This window comes from Xiphophorus hellerii, chromosome 1 (genome assembly GCF_003331165.1).
Source record: "Xiphophorus hellerii strain 12219 chromosome 1, Xiphophorus_hellerii-4.1, whole genome shotgun sequence".
NCBI classification, from domain to species: Eukaryota; Metazoa; Chordata; class Actinopteri; order Cyprinodontiformes; family Poeciliidae; genus Xiphophorus; species Xiphophorus hellerii.
Window position 1 is genome coordinate 21,890,447 of NC_045672.1, and position 15,579 is coordinate 21,906,025.

Here is a 15,579-nt window from a genome sequence, read left to right on the forward strand (position 1 = left end):
ATCCATCAATTGGGTAGTTTATACGAGCTGCCATAGGGGGCATTTTTCAAATCCCGGTCCACTTAAACACGCAGCCCTCTGTCTCCGACCTGTCTCTATTTCTCCTTCTGTCTCACGCAGAAACGAGCTCACGTCCACAAACGCACCAGTTTGCCACGAGCTGCTGGAGGGGACGTCTCATTCTTTCATCCACGGCGAGTCATTGTGGCGGTGTCAGCTGGTGCCGTCTCTTTTATCACACTGGAAGCTAATGGAAGCACCAACTGGGGGAGGTGGTTGGAAGGCGGGGAGCGTGGGGATGCAAGCAAAACACACACAAACAGAAACACAAATACGCTCAGAACCATCAGAAGCAGAGGAGACAGGGCGGGCGGGCACGCCAGGCCCCCGAGGCGAGAGCTGTTTTGTGGTGATGCTGAGACCTCTCTCCCTCTCAGCTTGTGTTTCTGACACTCCAAAAAAACACACACACACACACACACCCCGATGGGAGCCAGACTCCTTTCTCTTTTGCTGTTATGATCAGTTTCTTCTATCCCCTCCTGGTAAAGTTAAGCTGGATGTCATCTTAAAACCCAAACTACTGAGGAAAGGATTTACTTAATTCTGCACATCCCACCTGGCCTACATGTAAAACTAAGAAAGAGATGAATCAAGCGTTGCATTTTCTTTCACTTAATCCCTCTTTTTAAGTTTTATTAGGTCTCAGAGTGTTTTTACATCAATTGACGGGAAATACTCTATGGAGAGGGCTTATTTACAAGAGAGGAAACAACAGCCAATTACTGCAGGAGGATTCAGAGCAGCGTACATCTTTTAATAAGATAGCTGACCTAATTTTCTGGTAGCATTGTTACCAGAGACACTGCTACATTAATGACACATTGTTTTAGGGACATATGCCAGCCATGTGTTCTGCTTATTTTATCTATAACTCTTTATTTTTTCAGTCTTTTTCTGTTTGTATAACATAACAATCGTGCTTTATCATTTGACACCATTTAGATACATATCATGTTTATATTATGTTTTACATTAGGCAGTGAGACAGTTAAAAATATACAAAACAATATTATTTTACTAGACATAATTTCTATTTTTAATATAATCATCAGTATCTTCATTTTTCATAATCATTTCTTATATCTCTGTCAGATATGTGCTTTAGCTTCTGTGATCAAAATATTATTGCAGAAAACAGCAACTCCATATTTTTTTTTCTTTTTCAACATTTAGACAATAACTTCCAATGTAGTACAGACATTCACAGTTACATGTTTTACACGGTACAGTTTTACAACAAACTTCCAGAGAAAACTGTGGTAGAGTAACTTTATACAAAATTCACAGGACATGAACTGTAGCCATTTCACATTTTCGCTCAGTTGTTTTGCTTTTCAAAGTAAACATGTTCTGTTCAACCACATGCCTTTCAAGGTAGCTGCCACAGAAGCAAACTCACATTGTCCTAACACGCCATGGCAAAAGTCTGGGAAAACCTAAAAAGCTTTTGTGCTTTTTGTTCTTTTTTATTTATTTTTTCTCTCTCCCCTGGTAAAGCAAAGACAACGTAAACAAAAAGAGAAACAGACCACTTTGCGGACTGGTCTGCACCTAAACATCTACATATGTATTGCTGGATACATATTGATCGGACTATGATTGATCATGACACATAGAAAAAAAGAAAACATGACTGTACTTAAACACAGAGTTGGTCCCGGTTGTTTTGTGCTAGCATATAAAGTGTAAGTATTTTGTAGATCTGCCCAGTCATGTAAACAGACTATCGCTTGGCTGAAATTGGTGCATTGGCTTAAGGCCATCTTTGTTCTTCTTCTCTTTTTTTTTTTCGCAGGAGACATTTGAGAAACTTTTCAATGATGTTCCTGAGGAAAGCATGCAAAACGTAAACAGGATTGACTGTCAGCATTAAGGGATAGTCAATGTTTGCAAATCACTTTTCTAACCGTGTGCTTCTTTTTTTTTTTTTTGTTCATTGTACTTCTTTGTACCCTGTGCTTTGCCAACCGAATACTCAATGGCATAGTTTTTGCTTTTGTCTGCCTATTGATTTTGGTCCTCCACTTCAACATACATAGTATAAAACATCCTAAAAATAATTCTAAAAATGCTTTGATCACATAAAAGTTTTATCTCTTTTTTTTTTACACTGAAAAAATAAGGAAAAAAATAACAGTCTCTCTCACACACAAAATCTTTTGTAACAGACTCTGGACTTCTCCAGATTGCTCCTAAACACGAACATCTTATTGGCATTGTGCTTACTCCGAGCTCCCAGTTCGCCTTGCGGCTCATAGTTTTACCTCACAGAGAGCAATGTTTGGAAAAAGAGACAACTGTGTGAGGTTTGGTAAACATCCTCAAAGAAATTGACGGCATCCCTTGCATTCTTCTTCGATGTCAAGTTTGTTTAACTACTTAATCTACTATATTCACACGGTATTTACTTGATTCATGAAGATATTCAACAAATCTCTAATCTATAACTCTATAGTTTTTTTTTCTCTTCTCACAGTATTACACAGTATGTTTACATTTTTTTTTCTTGGAATTACGGTTGTATCGGTGAACACTAACAGTCTTTGACTTTGTTTTCAGAACGCAAACCAACAATAAGACATCATTGGCTTGATTTAACAAATACAGAAAAATTAAGCATGGTTGGAAAATCTGTTTTGATCACAAATTGCCCCTGGAGGTAGGTGAATCAATTAAAATCTTGGAAGTCCTTTGTATTGTTGTCTTTTGTTTACATGCTCCATGAGGGTTTTGTTGTTGTCTACACATTGGCCTCAGCATTGGTCAGGTTAGAGGACGGGCTTGTTGGGTTAGGGGGATTAACAGGCTCTATTGGGCTAGTTGGGTTAGGAGCTGGGCTGGTCGGGCTAACAGTTTTGACAGTCGGGTTAACCGGACTGGTTGTAGTGACAGTGGTGGTAATAGTGGCAGCGGGACTCGTCGTCGGATTTACCGGGCTAGAAGCTGAGGCTGGGTTTACTGGCGGAGGAGCCGGGTTGGCAGGTGTTACGGGGCTGGTTGAGTTTAGAGGTGCTGTGCTGGTCGGGCTGGCTGGGTTCGCGGGAGCTGGGTTAGTGGCGCTAGCAGGGTTGGTAGGATTGGCAGGGCTGGAGAGGTTGGCAGTGTTGGTTTCCACTTGCAGTTCAGGCCCGTTCTCCTGACATTTCCTGACAACTTTGGGAGGCTGGAACATTATTCGAAGTCGCTAAGAGAGAAAAACAGAGCGAATGAGAATGCTATGCTAGCTTACAAAATTAGTTCTAATAATTCAGGTACAGATGGTTTTCTTTGGGTGTCAGTCTCTGCATTCCTTGATCATTTTGTACAACTTTTAAAGAGATAGAAATAGGTTGTTGTACATTCAATCCACCTTTCCAGGCCTCGGCGTACATGCTTTTATACTCATGTAGTCATCTTTAATTAGCTCAGTCGAATCTCCCTGGAAATAAGATGAATGTGTGGAGAGTAACCTAATCTATAGTATGAACTACAGATGTTAAGCTGTTGCCACACTGTCACCTGTCTCGCCTTGAATGCGGGTGAATTGAATAATCTGTATTACGTGTATCTAAATGTTAGAAAATGTGCTGTATTTCACTCAACATCAAATTCTGCCACAGTTTTTAAGTGTGTTCCATTTGAAGTGCTCCCTTTCTTAAAATACATTTGTTAAAGTTACAGTGTTCTGCTGTGGCGGAACAAGGTACATTACTTTTTCCATGATTTCATCATGCTGTTTCATTCTTCTTTCATATATAATGAACAACTGACCCTCTGATGACGACATATTAATATTCTATCAGTGCCTCAAAGTGGTCAGATAGTCATTGTCTGAATTATTTTTAAAATTGCATCAAGCTGTTGGTTTTCCTTTAGTTTCAAGCAGCCAGCATGCTGAAATGAGTGAATTTTTATCAATGCAAGCAGCATAGTATGCATAGGTTAAATCATAATATTAAGTCATTGAGTTGTATAGCTTCTGTATCAGTGATGCACATGTGCAGCATAAATGAGCTCTTATAAGAAGTAAACAGATAAAATATAGATACATAGATGTTTATATGCTTGCACCCATTCTGATGCGATGAAGGTAAAATATTTTTAATAAACCTCTGGCAGACTGTTCTTTCATTGCCATTCTCACCATGAAAGCGTAAATATTTTATCAGTGGCAACTGCTAACTCCTTTGTAATGTTCTATTTGAAAAACGTAACAGATATATAATGCTAAGAATCCTGAATTAAACTTTCAATATGATTTTGGAACCTAATCAGTCCAGTACAATTTATTTCACATGGATCACATGGTTAAACTTTTATTGCTACTTGTATGGCACATTGGTTACAAATGGTGCCAAATAGTTTAAGGTTTTTGTCCAATATTTAAATAAAAAAACGAAGTTCTACCATTATTTTTGATTATTTTTAATTATATTCAAAAAGAGACCAGTCAGTTTTACTGTTACAATGTCTACATTAACAATGAGATTAGTTTCTCCATCCTCTACATGGCCATAAATTGATATTTTCTACCGAAGAGCCATATTCAGAATCCCTCAATGGAAGGTTAACTTAGCTGTACTTTTCAATGTGCACAATCTAAAATAATACAGTTACCTTCTATGCTGAATACCTCACAAGCACATCTGTTGCATCACAGATTTTTCATATTCCACTGAGGCTCAGTGTACTATTTCTACATTTCAATGCTTTTTAATGAGACAGATTTTTATCTTTAAACAATGAAACACTTTATTTTCATTTAGTTGCAAATGTTTATTTCCTTGCATCATTCTAATTTATCATTTCAATTTTAATTGTCTCATTCAGTTGAATCAGCAAATTAAATTTTCATTAAATACAAAATTATCACGCATGTTTAATATGTTGGTCAGTTTTTTTGTGTTTCAAGCTACCAAAACTGAGATACCAAACCCTAATGGTTACAACTTCGGTAGATGCGGGGAATGAAATGGGGGAAGAAAATGAACCTTTTCATCTCACCTCCTTGTAAGTGCCCTTGAGCCCGAGATACATGTAGACCATGTATCCTGGTATGAGAACCATGGAGGACAGAGCCATGAGCCATCCCACTCCCTGACCCCAGCCTGGGAACACATAGTCTCCCATCGTGAGGGGAACCATTTGTACGGCGCTGAACAAGAACACTCCCTGTGGGAGACAAGAGACGCTTTATGCATCCTGACACCTCTGACTACAGGCAGCGCTGCCTCAGCCTGGCATGGCTGCAGGCAGGTAATATTGACTTTATTTATTGTTTCATCTTTCATGTCGTGACTTTAGATGTACTATCCTATTAGCTCAAAATACTCACAGCGACAATGAGAGGGGTGAACACGACCCAGCACAATTTCCACCATACACAGGGTTTGTAGCCAATCATCTCCTCGATGTTGTCGTAAAACTTGTTCACACCTGCCGGACAAATGAATGCATGACCAAAATATTCACATCTGATTGGTTTCTGTCTTCTGAGATCTGCCATGCATGATGATGAGGCATGACACATGAGTGCTCCCGACCTTGCGGCTGAGCAGACTTTGAAGCAGGTAAAACATGACAACGCACTCGCACTTGACCAAATTTAGTTTTCCAGAAGTCATTTTTGTGGTTATATTGAAATGAAAGATAATATAAAACACACCATAACACCAAGATATGGAGATGCACTCAAAGAAGACCAGGAACAGCAGACACATCCCACTGGCGGAGTAGTAGTCGAACAGTTTGAACACATAGATTCCACCCTGGTTACAAATAATAACAAAAAAAAAAAAAAGAAATATTAGAAAAGGCAAAACACAGAAAAAAGCTCATTGATTCAGAACTGCCCTGCTGTACCTGTGTGATGTTTGAAAGTCCAATCACATAGGACACAAGGCAGACAATGGCGATGAAGATCTCTCGTCTGCCTCGAAGAGCTCTGGGGAACTCGTCCACCAGGGCGGTAATGAAGCCTTCGACGGTGCAGAACTGAAGGACACAATCACAGGAACAGCTTGAAACATCTGCCTGGATATGTGTACTGCTCACACCTGGGTGCTTTGAGATTCTTTTTCTGTTGTTTTGGAAATATTTTGGATCAGTGTATGTTTTGGTAATTACCACTTCTCATCAAAATCCAGTCGTGAAAAACAAAAGTAAGCGGAAAAAATGCTGAATATTAGATTCAAATTCATTTCATTTTTGGTATGATCAATAAGTTGGCATAGAATGGTGATTAGTTTTTAATTATTTCATTTTATGTATCAAATGAAAACAAAAACTGTAAAACGCTGGCAAAAAGAAAAAAAATGGTATAATTTTTCATATTACTAGATAGTTACAGAATTCTGCTACTATCCTGGTCTCTTACTGTAGGAGGCGCTATTACTTCTGTCCACCTCAGAGATGTTTACAAATACAGATGAACAAGAGCATGAAAAATAATCGAAAAATTTTAAAAGTACGGTTGAATATATATATTTTAAACAGACTTCTGCTGTATTTGTATTGCATGTCGAGAAACACCTTCTGTAATCTGTGATGTCACAGGGTGAAACATAAACCCAGCTAATGAAGTCTGGAGTAAAGGTGTGGAGAAGATCTTTCTTTGCTTGTTATTATTATTTTTTTAAAATAAAAAAAAAATTAAATCAAACCTAATCAAAAGATTTTCAACATAATTATTACAGTATTACCATTAAAAAAATCTTTTGAACAATTTGTATTTTTAAATGAAAACCTAACAATCCATTTGTTGTTTGTTTTTCCAATTTTTTTTTCATCATGTCAAATATTTTACATGCTCAAACTATTTCAGACTTTGTATCCTTGACATTAATTTTACAGATTTTAAAATAGACATGAATACAAATAATCCATTATCTCCACATAAAAAAGCTATTTTTTATACATTTTGACACTGTCCACTCCCCAGTTTCACATCATTGCCCATATTTCACTGAAATCAGGCATACAGAACAATGACAAATGTTTTTAATCATTATTATTCTTATCCTCATTCAACCTCATTAATATGTTCTTTTATGTTTTGTGGTGAAATCTGTGGAGATTAGAAAAAAAGGCACAAAATGCAGTCAGACTTTGCAGAATCGGGTTCTTGTCAAGGAAATGAGAACAGATAATTTGTTCCTTTATCCTTCCTGGTGTTTTAATATAAAACATGAAGTTAATCAAGCCACAAGTATTATTTTTGATTTAATATTTAATATTTGTAAATTAAAAAAAGGGCAACTTTTTTTTATTAATTTATTTAATGCTCGTTTCTGATGAGAACATCTGATTACACAAATAAGAAAGAATCAAATTATGAGAAAAAGAAAAATCAGTCATTTCTGTGTTTTGCTTTGAAGCCTGTTTGGTCACGGCCATTTGAGGCCATATTAAAATCACACACACAAAGTAAAGAAACAGTGAAGCCTGCAATGCAAATGGAGGTGATAAGGTTGCATTTAAATTTTTTTTGACAACTAATGTCAAAGCTCAGCCACAGCTATCTGTGAGGAGCAAATTGCATGCTTATCATGCAGCGAGCAGAGGTGAGCTGCATGATATGTAACTGCTTTTAAATATTTAGGTCAGCCCATGAGCAGATCATCACCAAGCCCCTTACCTGACTGTCTATCCCCAGCATGAGCAGCATGGAGAAGAACAAAATGGCCCACAGAGGTGATACGGGCAACTGGGTTACAGCCTCTGGATATGCAAGGAAAGCTAAGCCAGGACCTGGATAGTAAATAGGAAGCATTATTGTAAAATTTATCACTCTTGAAGCTGCCAAAACAGCATGCTAATGTTACGATTATTGGGGATAGCAGAGAGTAACAGTGACTGAAGCCACTGCCATGTGCAGTTACCTGAGGCTGCCACGTCCGCAATGTCTTTCTTAGTCACATGCGCCATGAAGCCAACAATGGAAAAGATTACGAAGCCAGCAAACATGCTGGTGCATGAGTTGATGCAACACACAATGACAGAGTCTCTGGGGAGAGGAAATAATATAAATATATATTTTAAAAAATGTGGATGTTGTGAAAGGTTTAAATTGACTTTTTCTCTCCATTCTATGCTGACCTTTCTAAAAAGGAAAAAAGAGTGCAGGTAAACCAGAAAGAAGAGCCATGGGAGTGCTTTCACTGCAAGATTTAACGTGAAAGTGCAAACCTTGTGGATGAAATACACATGTTCTGTTTGAATGAAATGGAAAATTATCTTATATTGAATAAAAGTGAGAAACAAGCTCATTTGAATGCAACTATTTTACATAACTGATTATATGACCCAGAATGAGGGGCTGTTAGAGAAAACATTCAGGCATCACAGTAATAGTTTTTGTTTTCACAGAACAGAACAGAAAGAAAGAGCCTTGACCTCAGCCACAATAGTTAGACTTTTATTTTAAAGTCTTTTTAAGCATCCTTGAATGGGGGGGAATTTTTGTACACCTTTCTGCAATATCTGTTTTCAATATCAGCAGCTTTTTCCCTTGTGATGTTATAAATCAAGTGTAGTTCACGAATCATCAGCAGCACTTACCTGTAAACATTGTTATTGAACGTGTTGTAGCTACCCAGAGCTATAAGCGACCCCAGCCCCAGTCCATAGGAAAAAAAGATCTGCGTAGCTGCATCCAGCCATACCTGACAGAGGAGCAGGAGAGTTTAGCTGTGTGAGGCCGGGCTCTGCTCACTCGAGCATGCGGCACGTAGGAACAAATCCCATAATAACATGTCGTTACCTCAGATTCTTTCAGCTTTTCAAAGTCAGGGGTGATATAGAACAAGATTCCCTCTCTGGCTCCAGGTAGGGTCACCCCACGTATGAAGAGAATAAACAGCATGAAGTAGGGATACGTAGCCGAGAAGTACACAACCTGGAAGATGTGAGGAGGTGATCAGTGGAAATCCATGAAAATGTTCAAGCTGCAACGTATATTTTCATGAGGGTCGCAACGACAACAACAAAATCATAGTTAATCTTCAGCCACCTTTCTGAGATATTCAGAAAGCAAATTATTAGATTGGGGGGCGGAAGGAAGGGGTCTGGCTGTGACCAAAACTAATTTTGTTTGGCATGGTCATGTGATGAACTTGACTTTTAAAATGTAGCGCCACATGGGGGAGAAACTGCTCTGAGCGAGAAGGGGGGATAAATCCAGATCGAGGGGGTATGGCTGATTGTTGCTCCTCCTATCAGGAATCCACACTCGGAACGGAAAACATGTCTGGAGAATTGGAATTAGAGGAGCCAACCAAGAGGCCGGAAAAACGGTATTAAGGGGAGCGTGAGTTTTATTTTTAAGATATCTTATTTAAAAAATCAATTCCAGACCATGCAGAATGCAATCTGAAAGATTGATGAGCAGGTATTAGACTTTTTAATATTGCATGGAAGCTGCATGTTCTTATTAGAAACCAGCATAAATAGGTATTGGAAAGCAAAAAAAAAACAAAAAAAACATTTACCTTCCCTGTCCAGCTAACCCCTTTCCAAATACAGAAGTACACAAGGACCCAGGCAATGGCCAGTGTTACTGCCAATGGCACTCGGAGTTGGCCTGGTTTTTCCAAGCCATCAGTCATTTGATGCACATTGCGCCTGTAAGTAGAGGCAAACAGCGATAATACTATAATATACACAGGGCAGCAAACAAGCAGCAGAGGAGGCCATCTTTTGATATCGCTCAGGGAGGCATGCAGAAAAAAAAAATCAATATCTTACTCCCAAAACTCAACCACAGCGCTGGTGAGATTGGTGGTATCTGGAATGGAGTAGTTTGTGTAACACTTTTCTGTGTTCCATATATTGTGACATGAGCTCCATGGAAGTTCCTGGAAAATGCAAAAAATAAAATAAAATAAATAAATACAATTTGCACCCCATTTTGACCAGCTTTGAGATTTTCCTACACACTATTTTTCTAAACAATACTTACAGTGGTAAATGAGTTGTACAGGTAGTAAATGGCCCAAGCAATGATTATAATGTAGTAGATGTTAAGCCAGAAGGAGAGGACAGCTGCAGCAAGGCCCACACCTGACGTTCAAAAAATGATTTAGATGTGTTTTAAAATAATTTCAAAAGGATTGCATTTGCATTTTGAATTTATTTTTTATTGTACCTTTAAACATAGGAGCCAGTTTCCACACACCAAGCCCTCCAATTGAAGTGTACTGACCAAGAGAGCATTCCAGTAGGAACAAAGGGACCCCAGCAAATATGAGAGTCAGAAAATATGGGATCAAGAAGGCTCCTGGATGGACAGAAATGCATCAGGTTAAGGAATTAAAAATGCAAACCTACACAAATCAGTTGACATACACCAAATTAGCTTCAATTCAATTTAATTATGCAGCACAAATTCGCGACAAATGCCATCATATTCAGAAGTATTTAATCAAATCTGCCCAATCACGTAGAGAGACTCAGATTTATACATTCAAATGCATAATAGTTATAATTCAGTGCAGCCAAATTCAGTTTATATTGATCAGCACAGGGTTACACACATAGGCAATGCTTTTTTCTGTTCTGGAGTCGCTAAATTATAAGCTCCATCATGTGCATCGTTGATCTGAATGGCTCACTCAGTTTGCATACATGAACAGTGAAAGAAGTATTTACCTCCGCCGTTTTTCCCGCAGAGATAGGGAAATCTCCACACGTTCCCCAGTCCAATTGCATAACCCACACAAGACAGGAGGAAATCAAATTTTCCTCCCCATGTTTCTCTGTCGGGGATGTCTTTCTGCTTCTTCTCGGTCTTCACGTCCAGGGACTTGGGCTTGTCGTTGGCGGCCACCTCGTTCAGTTCTGTGACCTGTCCATCCGCTTTGGTGCCGTTCGTCGCCATGTCTCTGGATTTGGCAAAGGTCCTGGCAGTCGGACGGGAGGCTTCAGCACCGGTCCACGTAGACAGCAGCTTCGCGGTTTTTTCCCCCCCTCTTTTTTTCTACAACTAAACCTTCGGACCAAATGTCTGGAGATGGAGCCTGTGCGAACACGACTGGTCAGTCGTTGTCAACCTAAGATCGTGGATAGAGTGATTGGTTGTTTGAGGGCGCAGGAAAAATGTTTACCTGTTTCAACAAAGATGGACACAGAATGTACCACACTCATTTCCTCTAAATCAACAGCAGCAGTTTAAACAAATCATTTACTTTTCAACTCCAAAGGCGCATTTTAAAGTGCAGACTGATTCATTCTCTGTTCTTTTGGCACCAGAACATTTTTTTTTCATTCATGTCAAATCACTGATGGCAGAGGCATGCTGCCTTCCCTCCACACAAATCAGCTTGCACAGAATTTAGCAGCCAAACAAACAAAACAACAGACGTGGTTGTCTAAACAAATTCTGAATTTAAATATGCCAAATTAAGGAGAAGTGCACAGTGTTCCAAAACATGCGAGTTTAAGCGCAGGACGCACCGTAGCAATGTAGTGTCCAGCCTATGAAAATGAAGCTCAACGAGGTCCACCAATTAACACCTACAGATTGTCTTGTCAGTTATTTTTGTGGATAGCTGAAAGTAAGCGTGGACAGAAGGACGTCTCTAACACGCTGGAAAACAAAACGCACCGTGGAGACGAGAAAAAAAAAAGAAGAAAAAAAAGGGATGTCCAAATGCGTAAAAGCTTTACGCATCAGGCTGCACACATTCTGCCATGTTAATTGGGAACTCTGCGCACCAGAATGCGACTCTTTGCATCTGCAAACACCAAGCAGACAGGAATCAGCCCCGCATGTTCGACTGTTGTTTTGAGATAAGTGTGCAAATATTTACTTGATCCCCCCTTCAGCAGCAGAGCAGCAGCCTCATTCACAATCCAGTCAATGCGACTGCTATCGGAGGGGACAAATAGCCGAGCCGCGTATTAACAGGTTCCCACAGATAGACAGCAAATATTTACTATTTTTTTTACTATTTTTACTCACAGTGAATCTGGGATCCGCACCGCCGAGCCTCCGCTGACTGCCACAAATCTCCAAACGAGGGATCCGAAGATTCCTCCCGCGGGTCAAGTTGTAAACTCCCGGTGTGTCTTGAAACATAAATAGATTTTACTTCCATTAAAAGACATTAAAGGGTACCATGCGGCGTTCGTGGGGTCCAAGCGGGAGCTGTCCAGCGGGGAGCAGTGCTGAAGACCAGAAGGATGAAGGAGGAGGAGGAGGAGAAGACAGAAAGAGAGAGGAGGAGGTTGAATTAACACGGGCAGCAGCCGCTTCGCCTTGTGCGACTGTCTAACATCAACAACCAGAGACTCAACTCCCATCTACACAGCCTCAATGTCATCTCAAAGTCGCCCCCCCCCCCCCCCCCCCCCCCCTCCGTCCCTGCCGCCCCCCTTACCTCCTCATCCTCATTCTCATCTATAGGCTGAGCCGAGATCACATTATTTTGGATTGACTCCGTTCAAGTTTGGATTATTTTCATTTTTTTGCAAGTACATTTTCAAAATCGCTGGGAAGTTTTAAGACTATTACCAAATATTAAAATGAAACATTTTTATGTTTATTTGTTTTTATTATTTGCATTGACACCAAGCATTTCGAAATGTGAGCCCTCTCCTAAACCCTCCCCTCATTCTCTGCCCCCCACCAGTATGAGAATATGGCCGAGGTGCAAAATGGCAACATATGAGGGGTAAATATAACGCAGCCCCCGTCGTGTCCAAACGCGTAGTTTGGACACGACGAATTTGGAGGCTGAGGCCAGTCGGCGGCTGTCTGGCAATTCTTGGCAAATTGAGATAAAGGGAGCCCGTCAATAAAAGAAAGGGAGGGAACAGTGACTGGCTGTCTAACTCAGCCTGTGAAAGCCCGACGCCTTCACAAGTGCTGGGATGATATGAGTAGGATAAACTGGAAGAACTTAAACTCTGGCAATTATTTAAAAAAGTAAAGAAAATACAAAAGATGGAAACAGCACCGAGAGGAATGCGCCGAATTTTCTCCTTTTCCTGCGTTTTAAATTTTGCTTGTCGTAAAAAAGAAAAGGAAGTAGAAGACAAGACAAAAAACAAGAGGATCTAACTCTCTGGTAAGTGATTTGCTTAATAAGCGAGTCAACTTGTTTGATTTTCTTGAATATTTAACGCAACTTGTCTTTTCTTTTTTTTTTTACTTGAAGTTTTTGCAATTTGCCTCCACTCTCTTACTTTGTGTCCCACATGAAACACGTGTTCTCGCAGAAATACACCTTTTTAAGAGTTGTGTAGGAGGCGGCGCGGCGCACACTGTGATGTAAACTGCTGGAAATGCGCTCTGGCACAGAGAGACATCGGGAGCGTTTACAAGTGCGGTGTGAACGCTCCTCTCCTATCGTGGGGCTGAGAGGGCACCAGATGGTAAACCAATGAGGGGTGAACTAACCCACTAAATGTTGCCACATGAAATGCAGCATTTAAAATCCCATCTGGTTTGCTGTCCCTGCGGACATGAAAGTGTGAAACATGACACATATTTATACACCTGCTGACGGAGCACGCAGGCGTGTCCAATGGGGCTGGTGACATGCACACGCAGCCAGCTGACCCCTGAACCCCGGAGCTTTTTGATTTATCTCGCTGCACTTTTCCACCAGCGGCCCCTCAGTCTTTTTCATTTTAGCAGGAAGCCTTCATGTGGCTCCGTGTGACTGCCGTATGTGCTCCATTAGGCTGGAATTACTTGTCCTCTGTTTTTAATGGCTTTCAGTGTGCCGCTTAGATTGAACCGCTAGTTCCCCATTTTACAGGCCCAGTGGCTGTAAAAGCGGTGTAAGGATGACGGCAGGGGGGAGGAGGGAGATTTGTAAAAGGGGGAAACAATTTTTCTTATGGTTTTGTACAAGACGTAAACACGTCTTTTAAAAAAATATTTAGAAAAAGACCAAAGTTGTTGAAAAAGGAATATTTTTTGTGTGATTTTATTTCAATTACAAAAGAGTGGAAGTACAATAAATTATGGTTTTGGAATTTTTTTGGAAGATAAATTCAGAAAACTGCAATTAAATTCTTCCCTTTTTGATACCGTAAATAAAAACTACATTAAGAAGTTGCCTTATTGGTAAATACAATCTATGAAACCTGATTCTTAGTAGGAACCTGAAGTTTGTGGGAGAACATTAACAGCATCCTGAAGACCAATAAACGTACCTCACTGAAGTTGTGAACAAGTTCAAAGCACGGTTAGGTTTTGAATTATTTCTCCAGGCTTTGGAGATGATGTGATGAAGCACTTCTCCTTCCATCATCCAAAGAGGACAAGAGAATGACAAAGGTTGAAAACCTGCCAATGGGTGCCAAGACAAACAAGAAGAGCAAAAGTCAAAGAAGTATCCCCAAAGATAACCCTGGGGGATATCAAGCAAAGATCTACATCCCAGGTGGAAGAATCGCTTACTCCACAAGTTTGGTCTTTTTGGAAGAGTAACCAAAAAGTAATAATGAAAGAAAGGAAATATTATTGAATGAAAACCACAAGAAGTCCCACTGTGGAAGAAGAAAATAGTTAATGTGTGGAAGACGATGCTGGGAGGTCAAGCAAAATGCTTGGAGGACAAACACTACAAACCTCCTGAATACAACATCCCTATAGTGGAACACGGTGATGGTAGCAGCATGATGTGGGGACACATTTTGTCAGCAGGGACAGTGAAGGTGGTCAGAGCCGATGGAAAGATGGATGGAGCTGAATATGGACGATCCTGGAATAAAACCCCTTTGCCGGCCGTGGCTGGAGTTCATCTACCAGCAGGAAAACAACCGGAAACGTACAACCAGAGCCGCAATTCAGGGCTTTAGATCACAGCATGTTTATGTGTTAGAATGGCTCACTTAAAGTTCAGGTCTAAAAGCAATTGTGAACCTGTGGTGATCCATGAAGATTGATGTTAACATATGCTATCTATCCAATTTGATTAGATGTTGTGCAAAGAGACATGCAGCTGTAGTTGCTGAAAAGAAGCATCTACAAAGTATCAATGAAAGGGACTGAATGCAAATGCACACAACTCACTCAGCTTTCATTTATGGAAAAAAAAATTCACCGAAACCCTTTGATGATTTACTTTTCACGTCACACTTATGTATTGTGCTCTGTTAATCTATCACATCAAATCCCAACAATATACTTTGAAGTTTGTATATGGGACATGGCAAAATAGGTTTCGTTACAAGGGATAGGAACACCTTTGCAAAGCAATGTAGCCTAAAGAAAAACAGGAAATGCAACAAAGAAAACAAAATTACATTATACCAGTGTCACAAACACTGGTCCAATCTGTTGCTACAAATTTCTGGTTCTACCTCCACTGATGCCGACAAAATCTAAACCTTTTAAACAGCCTCGCCGTAAAGCTATAGCATTACAGCCTCGCTCACTGGTCTCCCTTAAATTCTCAGCGCATTTCTCACTTGTCAAATGCATCTTCGTGGAGTCATATTTTCCAGCGCCAGTCTGCAATTTCAGTCCCCAAAATGAACTAATTAGCATGATGATTAGTCATTAGTATGCTAATCATAAGCAAT

The 15,579-nt window shown here is 40.0% G+C and overlaps 1 protein-coding gene across 5 annotated transcripts; it reads right to left on the reverse strand.

Annotated features, from left to right (window-relative positions):
• Nucleotides 1-796: 796 nt before the first annotated feature.
• Nucleotides 797-12,364, reverse strand: LOC116720519 (sodium- and chloride-dependent GABA transporter 1-like). 5 transcript variants are annotated; one of them, XM_032563939.1, is made up of 15 exons: nt 12,002-12,364; nt 10,690-11,090; nt 10,187-10,318; nt 10,001-10,101; nt 9,787-9,896; nt 9,531-9,663; nt 8,804-8,938; nt 8,602-8,705; nt 7,923-8,047; nt 7,679-7,791; nt 5,905-6,036; nt 5,708-5,810; nt 5,378-5,478; nt 5,047-5,214; nt 2,804-3,247 (listed from the first exon to the last, which is right to left on the reverse strand). In XM_032563939.1, exons 2-15 carry the CDS (start codon nt 10,916-10,918, stop codon nt 2,804-2,806), a joined length of 2,130 nt encoding a protein of 709 aa, XP_032419830.1. In that variant the 5' UTR covers nt 10,919-11,090; nt 12,002-12,364. The 5 variants fall into 5 exon arrangements, with proteins under 5 accessions (XP_032420051.1, XP_032419830.1, XP_032419754.1 ...); XM_032563863.1 differs by having other exon boundaries at nt 10,690-11,144; XM_032564091.1 differs by lacking the exon at nt 12,002-12,364 and adding an exon at nt 11,494-11,952.
• Nucleotides 12,365-15,579: the final 3,215 nt, after the last annotated feature.